This window comes from Garra rufa, chromosome 3 (genome assembly GCF_049309525.1).
Source record: "Garra rufa chromosome 3, GarRuf1.0, whole genome shotgun sequence".
Classification (NCBI taxonomy): Eukaryota; Metazoa; Chordata; class Actinopteri; order Cypriniformes; family Cyprinidae; genus Garra; species Garra rufa.
In genome coordinates, this window is record NC_133363.1 from 12,516,741 (window position 1) to 12,533,004 (window position 16,264).

A 16,264-nucleotide genomic window follows, 5' to 3' on the forward strand; every position below is an offset into this window, starting at 1 on the left:
TATTTAAAAATTTTACTGTTTATGCTGTACTTTGTATCAAATAAATGCAGGTTTGGAAAGCAGAATAGTCTTCTTTAAAAACATTACAAATCTTACTGTCCAAAAATGTTTCACTGGTAGTGTTTATATATAATAAAAGCTTTGAGAATGAGATAAAGAAGGGAAGACATACAAAACAAAGTAGTAGTGTCATATATTTATTTTTTTGTATTTTGATTGTATTCGAAATCTGAAAATGCACCTTGAACATGAGTAGGCTATGAGTTGAACTCATTAAAAGAGAGAGAGAGATTTGCACACACAACATCCACAAAATAGTATCATTAGACAATCTATATTAGATAAGTTACTTCAATAAGACACCAAGATGAGTATAGCTGCTCATGAAAATATACTACACTATATTAGTAAAAATATGAGATTTATTAAGTGTAGTCACATTCATTTCATGTTTATTGCTGCTGGGTATTCTTGGTTATATGCCATAAATGACATGCTGATAATATAACATCTTATTTTATCTTATTTTAAGCACCTTTTAATCTAAAAATAGCTAATAATTCTTCAATTAATTTCTTGAATGATTATCTTGTGCGTCTGGATCCTTTAGCTTTATTTAGCTTTGGTCTGGTTGTCTGGAGGGAGCGGTTTGCCTAAATGTTGTGCCGTGGTAATGCCATGGGACTCGGAGGCATACTTTTCTTTCACTTCTGACCGGAGACAAAATCCTCCTTGAAAGGTAAGGTCAAAGTATTCAGTTGGAGCATATGACAGAGACTTTTCCGTGAATATATGATTCAGCCTTTCCCGCCATCCCTCTAACATGGCATTTCTCGCTTCTGGAGGCGAGTGTGCTGGACACCAGAAGATCTGGGGGGCGAGGACCTGAAACCCGCAGAAACGCAGCACTCCATTCTGTATGTGATAAAAACACATCTGTTTGTAATTTACATTTCAACTGGTTAAAATTTTATTAAGTTAAAATTTTGATTGCTCAAAGATGTCATATCATATTGAGGGCAAAAGTTTACATACGCCTTGAAGAATCTGATCATACAAAATTCATGTTATTTTTTATTTAGTACTGACCTGAATAAGGTATTTCACATAAAAGATGTTTACATATTCCACAATTTGAATTTATAAAAATTACCCCATTCATTCAAAAGTTCACATACACTTGATTATCAATACTGTGTTGTTAACTGAATGATCCACAGCTGTTTTTGTTTTGTTTTTTGTTGTTGTTTAGTGATAGTTGTTCATCAGTCCCTTGTTTGTCCTGAACAGTTAAACTGCCCACTGTTCTTCAGAAAAATCCTTCAGGTCCCACAAATTCTTTGGTTTTTCAGCATTTTTGTGTATTTGAACCTTTTCCAGCAATGACTGTATGATTTTGAGATCCATTTTTTAACACTGAGGACAACTGAGGGATTCATATGCAACTATTACAGAAGGTTCAAAGGCTCACTGATGCTTCAGAAGGAAACACAATGCATTTGGAGTCGGGGGGAATGAAAACTTTTTGAATTGGAAAATCTGGGTAAATGTAACTTATTTTGTCTTCTGGGATACATGTAAGTATCTTCTGTAGCTTTTGAAGGGCAGTACTAAATGAAATAAAAATATGATATTTAGGCAAAATAACAAAAATGTACACATCTTCATTCTGTTCAAAAGTTTTCACCCCCGGCTCTTAATGCCAAGTGTTTTCCTTCTGGAGTATTATTGAGCATTTGAACCTTCTGTAATGGTTGCATATAAGTCTCTCAGTTGTCCTCATTGTGAAAAGATGGATCTCAAAATCATACAGTCATAAAGACACAAAAATGCTAAAAAAACCACAGAATTCATGAGACCTGAAGGTTTTTTTTAAAGAACAACGTTTAACTGTAATTGTTTACATTAACAACTATCACTAAACATAAAAAAAAAAAAAACAGCTGCGGATCACTGAGGTAACAACACAATATTACGAATCAAGTGTATGTAAACTTTTGAACAGGGCCATTTTTATAAATCCAACTATTGTTTTTTCTTGTGGACTATATGTAAACATCTTTTATGTGAAATATCTGATTCAGGTCATTAGTAAATAAAAAATAACATGCATTTTGTACGATCCCTTTTATTTTGGTAAAAAAAATAAAAATTAACATTTAGCAGATTCTGCAAGGTGTATGTAAAGTTTTGACTTGATCTGTGTGTTTGCCTCTTTTGTAAAGTACATTAGGTAAGTCCCAATGTGTGTACTTATGCACTTTTTAATACCAGTTTGTAGTATAAATAATGTGAGTTGTGTGTTTACACAGAAAATTTGAATGGACTTTAAATACCAGGATGATGCTCTTAATTAACCGAGACAAAGTACGGAATGTTGGACATTTTATGGAATCAGAGCTTACGGGGATGGGCTATCAGTCCAGATGATGAATGACAAAGTAACCTTATCAATTTAATACACTATGTAGTTAAGTACACACATAGTGCATACGTATATAGTCTATAAGTGCATAGTGTATAGTGACACATTATTTGGGATGCAACCATTGTAACTGATTCACACAATCCATGCTACGGTGCTGCTCATACTGTTAAAATGCTATCATCTTTGGAAAACAAATTAAGATATTTTTTATGAATCCAAGAGCTTTCTGACCCTGCACAGACAGCATTGAAACTACCACGTTCAAGTCCCAGAATGATAGTAAGGAAATTGTTAAAATAGTCTATGTGACATCAGTGGTTTATTTTATGAAGCTGCGAGAATGGTGCTGCTGATGCTGGAGCAGCATTCTGATGTAGAACCCGAATGGGCTGCGCTGTTTGCACGCAGACGCTGTCTAGGCAGGGTTAAAAAAGCTCTAAGATTTCATCAAAAATATCTTTATTTGTGTTCCGAAGAGGAACAAAGGTCTTATGGGTTTGGAATTATGTGAAGATGAGTAATTAATAAAAAAAATGTTCATTTTTGGGTGAATTATCCCATATTAAAGATTTTTAAAAACAATCTTTGGCTGCTTGTTTCTAAATTACGAGACATAAACCCAGAATTGCTAGATATAATGCAGAATTGTGAGATATAAACTCAGAATTGTGAGATATAAACTTGCAATTGTGACAAAAAGTCAAAATTTTGAGGGGAAAAAAACACAATTACCTTTTTTATTTTTTATTCCATGGCAGAAAAAAAAATGAATTGCAATATAAATGTAAACTCAGTATTCACAGAAAATGAGTCAGAATATCAAATTGAAACTTCAGAATTATGGGATGCAAACTGAGAACTGCAAGAAAGAAGTGTATCTTTCCATTCTGATCTTTGTGCTGAGTTTATATCTCAATTCCTGCCTAGGAAAATTACAGCACTAGAATTGTGTCTACAGAAATTATGAGGAACACACTCACTGGGTCTCATTCACTAATCGTGCATATACACAATTTTTTATTCAAAATCTGCACACTATATTTTCACACAAAAATCCTGACTCAGTAACTTTTGTACTAAAATGTTACATTTTACACATTTTGCTGAGAGTGACAAAAGCTAATGAAAAGGTTGTGTAGAAAGTCTTTATGTGGAGATAGTCTGGGTGTGTTTTATACAAATGACTAATCTTAGGCACATGGTGACTCATTTAGAATCCTTATTTTTTCATGTGCGTTTCTACATGTTGTGAATTAGGTGGACATTTTCTGTGAGACGTTTTCCTGTGCCTATAAATATGAATAATTCATGCAATTATTAGTGAATAAGAACCAGTGTCCTTTTAAGTGTTTTTAACACCCATGTTGACCCTCCCCCACTGTCCACTTTACCATCCAAGTCATGTAGCAACAGCCAATGACAGTCACACACATGCCACACAAGCAGTTGTGTACCATATCTGTTTTCAATTTGTTTTCCTAATTTATCATTTTCAACACTTGCATGCAATGTTGATTCAAAGGCAAAAGTAAAGTCTTAAATATATGACAACCCACATTCCATATGGATTATTATGGAATTCAACTCTGATCCCTTAAAGGTTGTATCAGCGATTTCTAGCCTAAAACATAAAGTGTCAATTTCAGCTGACCTTTCATCACGATCCGCTCACTGCCTGCCCCATAAATTGTCTGTGAAAAAAACGCGTCTCTCTGGTCAGCCTAGGGTCCGAGACATGCCAAAAAAACAATCGGCACTACCAACCTTTCCACAGATAAACAAACAGTGTTCCAACCAATCAGCGTCAGGGGTTTGGTGTTGTGGACTTTCGCTCCGCCTCCCTCACATCCCTGCACCAGTAGGAAAGTCCACAACACCAAACCCCTGACGCTGATTGGTTGGAACACAGTTTGTTTATCTGTGCAATAGTTGATAGCGCCGATTGTTTTTTTGGCATGTCTCGGACCCTAGGCTGACCAGAGAGACGCGTTTTTTTCACAGACAATTTATGGGGCAGGCAGCGAGCGGATCGTGAAGAAAGCTCAGCTGAAATTGACACTTTATGTTTTAGGCTAGAAATTGCTGATACAACCTTTAAGTACTAGATAATCTAAGTGCACAAAGAGCTGTTCTTGCAGCTTAACTAGTCTGTTTGAGGATGAATCTTAAAGTTCTGAAACTAGTACACTGAACTCCTCACTTCAGAATATCAAGATAAAAATCCCTTTTAATATTTTTATCTCACCTGTAAAGGCCAGAGGGCAATATTGACGTCTCCGTGGACGCCATCAGGCTTATACATGGACTCGATTCCCCCAGTGGTGAATGAAAGCATTGCTTTCTTATTCTGGTGTGAATAGTGGATGAGAATTTAATTAAATCTGATCATTAGAACCACAAAAAAAAAAAAGAAAAAAAAAAAGAATATTTTCTTGGAATCAGATTCAGACCTTAAAAATGCCATTGTCATACATCTTCTGCAGGGTGAAGGCAAATCCTTGAGTTAAGACTCTGTCTATCCAGCCCTTCATGATGGCAGGTATACTAAACCAGTAGAGAGGGAACTGTAAAAGTAATCCAAATCATATTATTTTTCCAAACTTAAATTGAAATGATTACTCTGACATGTGTAACTAGGCACCACTGGGAAACTATTACCTGAAAGATAACCAGCTCTGCCTGCTCCAACTTGTGCTGTTCTTCTGCAACGTCATCACTTAATCGACCATCTTGCCATGCAGCCATCATCTCAACATTGTATATAAAGTGCTCAGGATTTTTCAGATCACCTGTAATAATCATAGTAAAATAGTGGTCATTACCTGCAACTTTTCAAAATTAAAAATGCAGTATAATGCAGTTGTAAGAGATTTAAGGATTGATTTTTTCAGCAAATTCCTACCCTTAATATCCTCTGCTGTAGCTGAGGCTTTAAACTTCATAGCATAGAGATCCGACACAAGGACTTTATAACCTTGCTTTGTCAGAGCCTGAACCGCTACATCCCGTGCAGCAGCGTTGAATGAAGCGGGACTCTGGTGGGCATAAATAATCAGTGCTGTCTTCTGTGCTGTTTACATAAATACACAAAGGAAAAGAGAGAAAGTTAATTGGTTTTTGAAATAATTTATCTACAAGATGGGTTGTGGCACTTTATACAGTACATTTCCTGTAACTGTACCAACAATAACAGATGTAGGCTCTATGCTGTTAACAAAATTATAATGGATTTCCCCTTCCCCTCATCAACTTCTGGTCTTTATTGACCAAAATTTGATTGCAACAGCACATTGTTTAAAGCATTAACTATACACAGTATTATTATTACTCTAGTGCACAATATATGTGACCCTGGACCACAAAACCAGTCATAAGGGGCTTTTTTAAATTGAGATTTATATTTAAAAAAGTTGAAATCTGAATAAAAAAGCTTTGCATTGATGTGTGGTTTGTTGAGATACAACCAAGATACAACTATTTGAAAATCTAGAATCTGAGGGTGCAAAAAAATCTAAATATTGAGAAAATCGCCTTTAAAGTTGTGCAAATAAAGTTCTTAGCAATGCATTTTACTAATCAAAAAATGATGTTGATATATTTACAGTAGGAAATTTCTGGCATAAAAAAACAATCGATAATTTTGACACATACAATGTATTGTTGGCTATTGCTACAAATATACCTGTGCTACTTATGACTGGTTTTGTGGTGCAGGGTCACCAGGGTCATATAAGCTGTATACTTCTATTTCATTCCAAACACACCCAAAATATGTAAAAAATTCCGCAATTAAGTAGCAGTTGAAGACTTGGCTTTATTTTATCGCAATTACTTGGAATGGCCTTGTAGTTGACATTATTACTTGAGACAAGCAATTTTTGTCAAAGGGTGAACACTGACCTAGTTTTGTCTGCTGAAAATTCTCTCACTCTAATGTCGTTCCAAACCTGTAAGACTTTCTTTGTATTGTGGAACATAAAAGAAGATATTTTGAAAATTGTTTCTTTGGGTTTTTTTTTTTTTTTTTTTGGCCTGGTCAAAAAAAATGGAGACAATGGTCACCAAAACTGACTGTTTACCAACATTCTTCAAAATGTCTTATTTTGTGTACTGCAGAAGAAAGTTGTCCAAGTTTGGTTGATTAAATGACAGATTTTTTCACTCAGAAGTACAGTATAATGTTGACACAAAATGCCTCAATCAATTCTTTACAGTAAAACACTAACTGGCTAACTAATTAAATAATCTGAAATAAATTAAAATACACACATAAGAGTATGAATTTCTCACCCATTTTTAGTTGTCCACAGTCTCCAGTTCTGCACCAGGATGAGGAGAAATGTCTTTGGCTTTACAACGAGCTGCTCTTATAAGCTTGAGCCAAGCCTTGCGTGCGAATGGTGTCTTAGATTTCAGTCTCTGTTATTGTGTAACCTGTAAGTGGGAGGGGTGATTGATTGGTCATTCTAGATATACTGGTGTGTAAAACATCTAAATAGACATCTTGGTGACAATCTAGTTGCATGCATGAGTTGAAGGAATGCAGCAGTGTCATGCACATTCACTAATTTTAAAGACTCTTAGCAGATAATATGCTAAATGAACTATGGTAACACTTTATAATAACTTTTATTAATAAATCATTAACATTAGTTCAAATAGACAGAAAAGTGAATTAATGTGATTGTTAATGTTTACTAATGATTAACAGATTGTTATTTCATGTCAATTAAAATGCTTACAAATGTCATCAAATTTTCAATATGATTATGCACTTTTGAAAAAAAATCTACAAATGATTTTAACAGACGTTTTAGAATGATTAAAATGTTAATTAATAATTCATAAACATACATTATAAAATGGGTCACAAATTATTAATGTTTAAAAAATGTCATTTAAATTCATAATCATCATGCACTTGTCAAAATGTGCAAATGATTCTAACATAAATGATACAATGACTAAAAGCTTTTGTTAATGTGCTTTTGAATGCTAACTAATGTCATTAAAGACAACCTGGTTCACCTATTACCTAATGCTCTTTTTTACATTTACAAATGTTGTTTTAATAATAGCTTAATTTGTGATTTTTAGCACTTCACAAACAAAATGTATAATGAGTTTCAGATGATTATTACACGAACAAATGCAAGAATGTTCTATTAGGAGCTGTCAAATCTAGTAGCATATTCCTGCAAAAAAAGTAAAAATAAGACACAGAAATTAGATGTAACACTAAAAACACCAAAACTGGTTTGTCAAGTAGAGCAAGAAAGAAGCTAGACAGCCAGAGGTGTGGCCAAAGGTGTAGTATTTTTGTGCCACATTGGCTCAGTCACACTGTAATTGAACCTCAAGTGTAAATGCAACTGAACCCAGTCCCACAAAGGGGAACAATAAGTGTCACATGAGCAGGATCACGTGGTGCCTGCAAATTTCTGTTGTCATGACTGTCTCTTTGGCTACCTGTATGCACATTTTTAATTAGATCCTGCTAGAATACTTAAAAAAAAAAAAAATAATTGTCTCACAGGCTGTCAATTCCATAGCTGCACAATAAAGTCAATCTTTTATGAAACACACCCCAACGTAGGTGAGGTCAGGTGAAAAGGCAAGAGCTTTAACAGCACTGCGAAAAAGTTTTAAAATACATACAAGTATGTTCGTTTTTCCTGTAAAATATAAACATCTTTAAAACAAGGTACATTTATTTGAGAAGAAAAAATGTGCATGATAATAAAGCAATTTTAGAGAATAAGGTGAATAACATGTGAAGTGGCAAACAAAACGACAAAAAAGCAAAAGGAAAAAAAGCTGTTTAATATTTTATTTTTAATAAGATTTTTTACTTTTTGTACATTTTTGTTATTACATTTACGGTTAAACGTTGTTTTATTTAAAAGCACTAGGTGTCATACTTTGACAAAGCTGCACCAGTTTGCCACTGTGGTTTGAGGTCAATGAGTTTTTGAGAGGCAAAATCTAATATACTTAATATGTCTTCCCTTTTATCTGTATGTAGTGGGGATATTTAGCCGTTGGTATTGTGTGGACTTACACTTGTTCCGATATTACTCGAAAACAAGATAGGCTATAGCCTAAGTAATGATTGTTAATACATTGATAAAACATTTCTGCAGTGTGAAGAAGATAATTGATTCTGAATATAACCTGTTACAATATTTACTCGAAAACAAGATATAATAAATGATTATTATTAAATTAATAATGCATTTCTGCAGTGAGAATAAGGTATTGGATCCTGAGTAGCCTATAACCTGTTTGTTGGCAAAAATGATTTATCATTATAACCGTAGCTAGAATACAGACATGTACGTTTTCTATTAAAGCAGACAAAACAATACATTACAAATTACATATTAACTAAGCATTCAATCTGTAAACAGAATACATTTGGGAATTATATGAAATCTGATTTGGACTGAGCATGCGCAAACCAAGTTGTTTACTAGAGCCATAAAGTTACAGCTTTCATAAACACCCAACAATAAAAATGACATGTGAACGATAACTTTAAGAGAATAACATTAATATAAATAGGTTAAATCTAGCAGAAATTTACAAATATCGATTTAATGCTCATTTTCCAAACATGCGTAGCCTAGGTTATGAGCAAACAATACATGCAAATATTAGACTAGAACAATAATCTACCACTTACTTTGCATTTATGCAAAACACCTCGAAATTGATGCTGTCTCGGTAAAGTTTTGCTCTTCTCTCTGCTGCCAGATTTGTAACTGCAGGCCAGATCGCGTGCTGCCGGTGGTCTCCATGCTGATTGGTCTAACCGCGGATCCTGTGATGTCATACTGGGGGGAGGCTAAAATAAAGAATAAAGTTCATCGGCAAACCCCAGAGGTGGCCTTTTTACAGTATGGATGTAATAGAAATGTAACTTGAACCTGTATGTAATGTAATCCTGTCATAAAACCTACAAAGAGCATGAACATGCTTAATCTCAATAATAATAATAACAAAACTACACAGTTGACATGTTTATAATAGGCTGTACAATTTTGCTGTTGCACACACAATACACAGAATGTATTAACTATACAGAGTTCTGCAAATTTATTTACACTACTGGTCAAAAGTTTGGGGTCAGTAAACTTTTCTTCCTCTTCTTCTTTCTTTTCTTTTTTTTTTTTTTTTTTTGAAAGAAATTAATACTTTTATTCACCAAGGGTGTGTTAAATTGATAAAAAAGTGATAGCAAATACTTACATTGTTAGAAAATATTTATATTTTGAATAAATGCTGTTCTTTTAAGCTTTTTATTAATCAAAGAATCCTAAAAATATATCACAATTTCTAAATAAATACTTTGCAGGGCAACTGTTGCAATTTGTAATCCAATATAGATCATAGATAATTCTAATAATAAATCAGTATATTAGAATGATTTCTGAAGGATCATGTGACACTTAAAGGAACACTCCACTTTTTTGGAAATAGGCTCATTCTCCAACTCCCCCCAAGTTTATAAGTTGATTTTTACCGTTTTGAAATCCATTCAGCCGTTCTCCTGTTCTGGCGATATCACTTTTAGCATAGCTTAGCATAGATCATTGAATCCTATTAGACCAGTAGCATCACGTTCAAAAATGACCAACGAGTTTTGATATTTTTCCTATTTAAAACTTGACTATTCTGTAGTTATATTGTGTACTAAGACCAGTGGAAATGCAAAGCTGCGAGTTTCTAGGCTGATAAGATTAGGAACTACACTCCCATTCCGGCGTAATAGTCAAGGAAGTTTGCTGCCGTAATAAGGCTGAAGCAGGAGCAGTAATATCACGCAGCACATGTGCAAATGCTAAACTAGCTGGGAACTCATTTCTGATAATACTCCGCCTGCTTCGGCCATATTACGGCAGCATACTTCCTTGACTATTACGCCGGAATGGGAGTGTAGTTCCTAATCTTATCAGCCTAGAAACTCGCAGTTTTGCATTTCCGCTGGTCTTAGTACACGATATAACTACAGAAGAGTCAAGTTTTAAATACAACAAATATGGAAACTCGTTGGTCATTTTTGAACGCGATGCTATTGGTCTAATAGGATTCAATGATCTATGCTAAGCTATGCTAAAAGTGATATCGCCAGAACAGGAGAACGCCTGAATGGATTTCAAAACGGTAAAAATCAACTTATTAACTCGGGGGGAGTTGGAGAATGAGCCTATTTCCAAAAAAAGTGGAGTGTTCCTTTAAGACTGAAGTAATGGCTGATGAAAATTCAGCTTTGCATCACCGGAATAAATGAAATTTTAAAGTATATTACAATAGAATCCATTATTTTATATTGTAATAACATTTCGCAATATTACAGTTTTTTTCAATATTTTTGATTAAATAAATGCAGCACTGATGAGCATAAGATACTTTCTTTAAAAACATTACAACTCTTACTGACCCCAAACTTTTGACCGGTAGTGTATTTTTTATTTATTTATTTATTTATTTATTTTTTTTTTTGTAATGTTTGTGATGCCTTTTAGTTTTAATTTCAACCTATGTTGTTTCAATTTGTTTAATTATTGCTGTGTTTCTGTTTGTACTTGTACTTGTAAACAAAAACACAAAAACCTGGTTCAGACACCCATTTGATTGACCAGCCCTGGATGCCACCCCCAAAAATCATTTGCTGCTGGTAGTGTGATAATTGAGATTTCATTTCACCTCTTGGGAAAGAAGCATTTGTGACCCTGGACCACAAAACCAGTCGTAAGTGTAAATTGTTTGAAATGTACATCTGATGAAGTTCTTAGCAATGTATAATCAAAAATTAAGTTTTGATAGATATTTACGGTAGGAAATTTACAAAATATCTTTTTGGAACCTGATCTTTACTTAATAACCTAATGATTTTTGGCAAAAACAATCATCAATTATGACAAGTTTGGGTAACAAGTGGTAACAAGTTTGGGGTCAGTAAATTTTTATTATTCATTTTTTAAAAAGAAATTACTTTTATTCAGCAAGGATGTGTTAAATTGATAAAAAGTGATAGCAAAGACTTTTTATTTTGAATATTATTTTGAAAAGATTTATATTTTGAATAAATGCTGTTCTTTTTAACTTTTTATTCATCAAAAAAAAAAAAACTCTGAAAAAAGTATTACAGGTCTAAAAAATATTTGGCAGCACAACTGTTGCCAATATAGATAATTCTAATAATAAATCAGCATATTAGAATTATTTCTGAAGGATCATGTGACACTTAAGACTAGAATAATGGCTGATAAAAAACTTAGCTTTGCATCACAGGAATAAATTGGATTTTAAAGTAAAAATAAAATAATATTACAGTTTTTTTCTGTATTTTTGATCAAATAAATGCCTTGATGGGCATAAGAGACTGTTTTAAAAAACACTACAAGCATGTGGACTGAATAAAGCCTATGTTTTAGACAGAGAGATATAAAATAATATTGATTATAGATATAACAAGACATCCTTTTTTAATTTATTTTATTATTATTATTCTTTAAGTGGCCGTTTTGCCAGTAAGGTGATTAGATATTATCAGTTTACACAGAAAAAAGCTTGCAATACTGTTAGCATTACAGTGAATAGAGGATGTAAGACCATTAAGAGCAATCATCTGTTAAGACACAAGCTTGTCATTAATCAGTTTACAACGTATTTATTCAGGCAGCACACCAACTATTTGGATATGCAAAATTATACAGAATATTTATGATGGAGCTTACAGTAGTATTTTGGTGGATATCACTAAATGAAAATCAAACGGTAGATCAGGCCTGGTGCCAAAAGGGGGCATTCGTGGACCATACCCTTTCAAACGAGCTCCTTCCCCTTTCAGCTGAACATGTTCAAAATCGAAACTGAAAGAGAAAAGCTAGCACACATAGGAAACCATTTGCATGCTTTTGTGATTCACATTCCTTTCTATTGTAGATAAGAGATTTCCTAGTCCAGGCCCGTAGCCAGCCTAGCAGAAGGGGGGGTTCTGGTCCGTGTAACGGTTTGCAGTTCTTTGTTCAATTTGCACCATCAAAATTAAACAAATAAAAATTGGCTTCAAACTTTCATTTTTTCGTTTTTTTTTTCAAATACCTCACCAACAGATATTTGTCTCTGTTTAATTTTCTGTTCTACAAGTTTAGGTTGTAGCATCCGAATAAGATTTTTAACACGTAAAACATGAGTCATTATTCTGATTTTGCGCTCGCGGTTGGTCCGTACCATTACCGCCGGGGGAGGAGACTGGGTGGCTGGATTAGCCTACAGCCAGAGCGCTGACGCTTTATGTATTGGAATGAGGTTCATGGATTTGACCATGCAATGATTTAATGGATAGGCCTACTCAGGGGTTAAATTGGGATTTGTTATGTGGGGGGCTCTATATATGGTGGCAGGCTATATATATATATATATATATATATATATATATATATATATATATATATATATATATATATATATAATTTATTCTGAAGCAATATTCTCATCGGTTTACTATCAGCTGTGACATAAATCTGCATATTTTTTATGTTTCATTCAAGGGAATTTTTTTAACATTTATATTCCCCCCTAACTTCATTAATACTTAATGTTTCATTTAAAATTCTTACATTTGATCTATAAATTCTATTACATAATATGAAATATGAACAACTGAATTAAATAATGTTAGGATTGTTTTGAGAGTGTTGCTAAGATTGTTAAGTATTTTTTTTTTTATATAGCCTACACAAGAAATTATGGGGGATTATACTTTTAAACCAAATTAAAACACCAGTAGGTGACGGCAAGTGTCTAATGAGTAAGTTGTTCAACAATTCATTATTGTTCGATTCAGTTCGACTGATTTATCAGATGTTTGTGCATTGGATAATGAAACTTTGACTCAACTGATTTGTTCAAGACAAATTACAGAATAAATTAAAGCTGCAAGCAGCGATGAATGGGCCCTCGCACCCGGGCTCACCGCCGACCAGTGGCTTTAGGAAAACAGCAAACGGTGGGCAGTATGCTTTTAATACAGTAAATATAGGAGAAATATGTCATAAGTCACTTAAATGTGCCAAATTTCCCGCTGCCAGCTGGTGGCGCTATGCCTATAACTGATTATTGGCATGTAGATGTGTTCAGGCCAGCACTATTATCAAACATATGAAGTTTGGTGCAGATTGATTTTGGTATGTTTGAGTTAGTATATATGATATAATTTGCTGCCAACAGGTGGCGCTATGATAATATCTGAATATTGGCCTTTAGGGGTCTTCAGGCCAGGACTCTTACCAAACCTGTGAAGTTTGAGGCAGATCGGACATTTTATGGCTGAGTTATGACAACTTCTATATCCACGGCGAAACATCAAACTTTGTCAGGCCGCCACAGACACGCCCTTTAATGAAAACTCAAGATCTTCACAATTTAACATCTCTAAGGCCTCTAGATCAGACTGACCAAATTTAATGTTGATATCATTAAATCTGTAGGAGGAGTTTGCTACAAGTCATTTCCTGTTACCAACAGGTGGCGCTGTGATTATAACAGAATATTGGCTTTCAGATGTTTTCAGGCCAGGACTTTAATCGAACATGTGAAGTTTGAGGCAAATCGGACATTTTATGGCTGAGTTATAACAAGTTTTATATCCATGGCGAGACCTCGAAATTTGTCAGGCCGCCACGGACACGCCCTTCAACGAAAACTCAAGATCTTCACAATTTAACATCACTAAAGCCTTTATATTAGACTGACCGATTTTGGTGTTGATCTGTATAAATCTCTAGGAGGAGTTTGTTGCAGAGTACAGCATGACACTTCCTGTTGCCAGCAGGTGGCGCTATGACTATAACTGAATATGGACATGTAGATGTAATCAGGTCAGGAGTGTTATCACACATGTGAAGTTTGGGGCAGATCGGACATTTTATGCCTGAGTTATAGCAACTTCCTTTTTCATGGCGAAACATCGAAATTTGCCAGGCCGCCACGGACACGCCCTCCGATGAAAACTCTAGATCTTCGCAATTTAACGTCACAAAGGGCTTTAGATTAGACTTACCAAATTTGGCGTTGATCCGTATAAATCTCTAGGAGGAGTTCGTTCAAGTATGACGCCTGAAAATGGCAAAAATGACACAAATTTTGCTGAGAAAATTAATAATAACCGACTTCCAGTTGGGTTTTGGATTTTATCCCAAGAGGCTTTTTTGTAGGTATTGGTGAGTTACATGTGTGTACCGATTTTCGTGCATGTACGTGAATCACAGCTGAAAGCGCACACCGCGGAACGTGTAAATGTGGCGCTATCGAGCCATTTTGCCACACCCATCTCTGAAACCCATATCAGACGTACATTTTCGCCAGGTTTGATGTGTGTGCAAAGTTTCATGAGTTTTCGGGTATGTTTAGGCCCTCAAAAATGCGATTCATTCCGGATAAGAATAATAATAATTAAAGCTGCGAGCAGCGATGAACGGGCCCTCGCACCCGGGCTCACCGTCGACCGGTGGCTTTAGGAAAACAGCAAACGGTGGGCAGTATGCTTTTAATACAGTAAATATATGAGAAATATGTCATAAGTCATTTAAATGTGCCAAACTTCCCATTGGCAGCTGGTGGCGCTATGCCTATAAATGGCATGTAGATGTGTTCAGGCCAGCACTATTATCAAACATATGAAGTTTGGTGCAGAATGACCTTGGTATGTTTGAGTTAGTGAAAGATATGATATATCCTGGTGTCAACAGGTGGCGCTATGATAATATCTGAATATTGGCCTTTAGGTGTCTTCAGGCCATGACTCTTACCAAACCTCTGAAGTTTGAGGCAGATCAGACATTTTATGGCTGAGTTATTACACCTATGTCCATGGCGAAACATCAAACTTTGTCAGGCCGCCACTGAAACTCAAGATCTTCACAATTTAACATCTCTAAGGCCTCTAGATCAGACTGACCAAATATAATGTTGATTTCATTAAATGTCTAGGAGGAGTTTGCTATAAACCTAATCCCCTGCAAGGACTTCAGATAATGCCAACTGTGAACCAAATGTGAACATTTTCCCTATATTCTGATGATGATGATAAGAACATGTAATTCATGATGATAACAAAATGTTATTATTGCTTGCATTACATTCACCACTTCTGCTTAAATCGTTACCTATCTGTACAATTTGTATGTGGATATTGCTTTGCTGGTGACTCCTGTTATAAGACATCCCTCTTAAGCGCTACATAACTAAGAATCAATTAGGAAAACGGTGCACAGTTGGCAAATGCATTCACAGTAACCCTCTGCTTGTTTGGATTTTAAGTTTACTGAATTGAAAGGGTTACACTTGAAAATCAACACAGAGACACATACACACAATATATAAAATGTTGTCATCCAGTTTCATTTGTTAACATTAACTATATTAGTTAACATGAACAATAATTAAATAGCATTTATTAATGTTAATTAATATTAAGCTAAAAAAAAGTATTCATATATTGTTTAAAGGTAAATTAGTATCTTTTAGTTTATGTACTATGAATTAACATAAACATGAACACAGTTCATGTGGGTGTACAGCAATACACAATAAAGTGCTCTATAAACGCTTAATTCTTTCAAAATATCTTTAAAAATCAAGTTGAGTGTTTTAATGGGGCGATATATATATAACTGATCTTCAAATGATGGTTTTCGGATGTTTTGAACAGATAACAGCAAAGTTTGTTTTGTTGTCAAAGTTTGTCTTGAAATTTTTAATTATTATAATTTTATATTCAATAAATAACACTATGAAAATATTGTCTACAATGAAGATAAATCACTC

At 34.4% G+C, this 16,264-nt stretch overlaps 1 protein-coding gene across 1 annotated transcript; it reads right to left on the reverse strand.

The window, feature by feature from the left end:
* Positions 1–181: 181 nt before the first annotated feature.
* nqo1 (NAD(P)H dehydrogenase, quinone 1) lies at positions 182–9,240 on the reverse strand. Its single transcript, XM_073836897.1, has 7 exons — positions 9,114–9,240; positions 6,719–6,862; positions 5,331–5,498; positions 5,087–5,217; positions 4,879–4,992; positions 4,674–4,775; positions 182–915 (listed from the first exon to the last, which is right to left on the reverse strand). The coding sequence occupies exons 2-7, from the start codon at positions 6,720–6,722 to the stop codon at positions 613–615; spliced, it is 822 nt and encodes a 273-aa protein (XP_073692998.1). The 5' UTR covers positions 6,723–6,862; positions 9,114–9,240; the 3' UTR covers positions 182–612.
* Between the last annotated feature and the right edge of the window lie 7,024 nt (positions 9,241–16,264).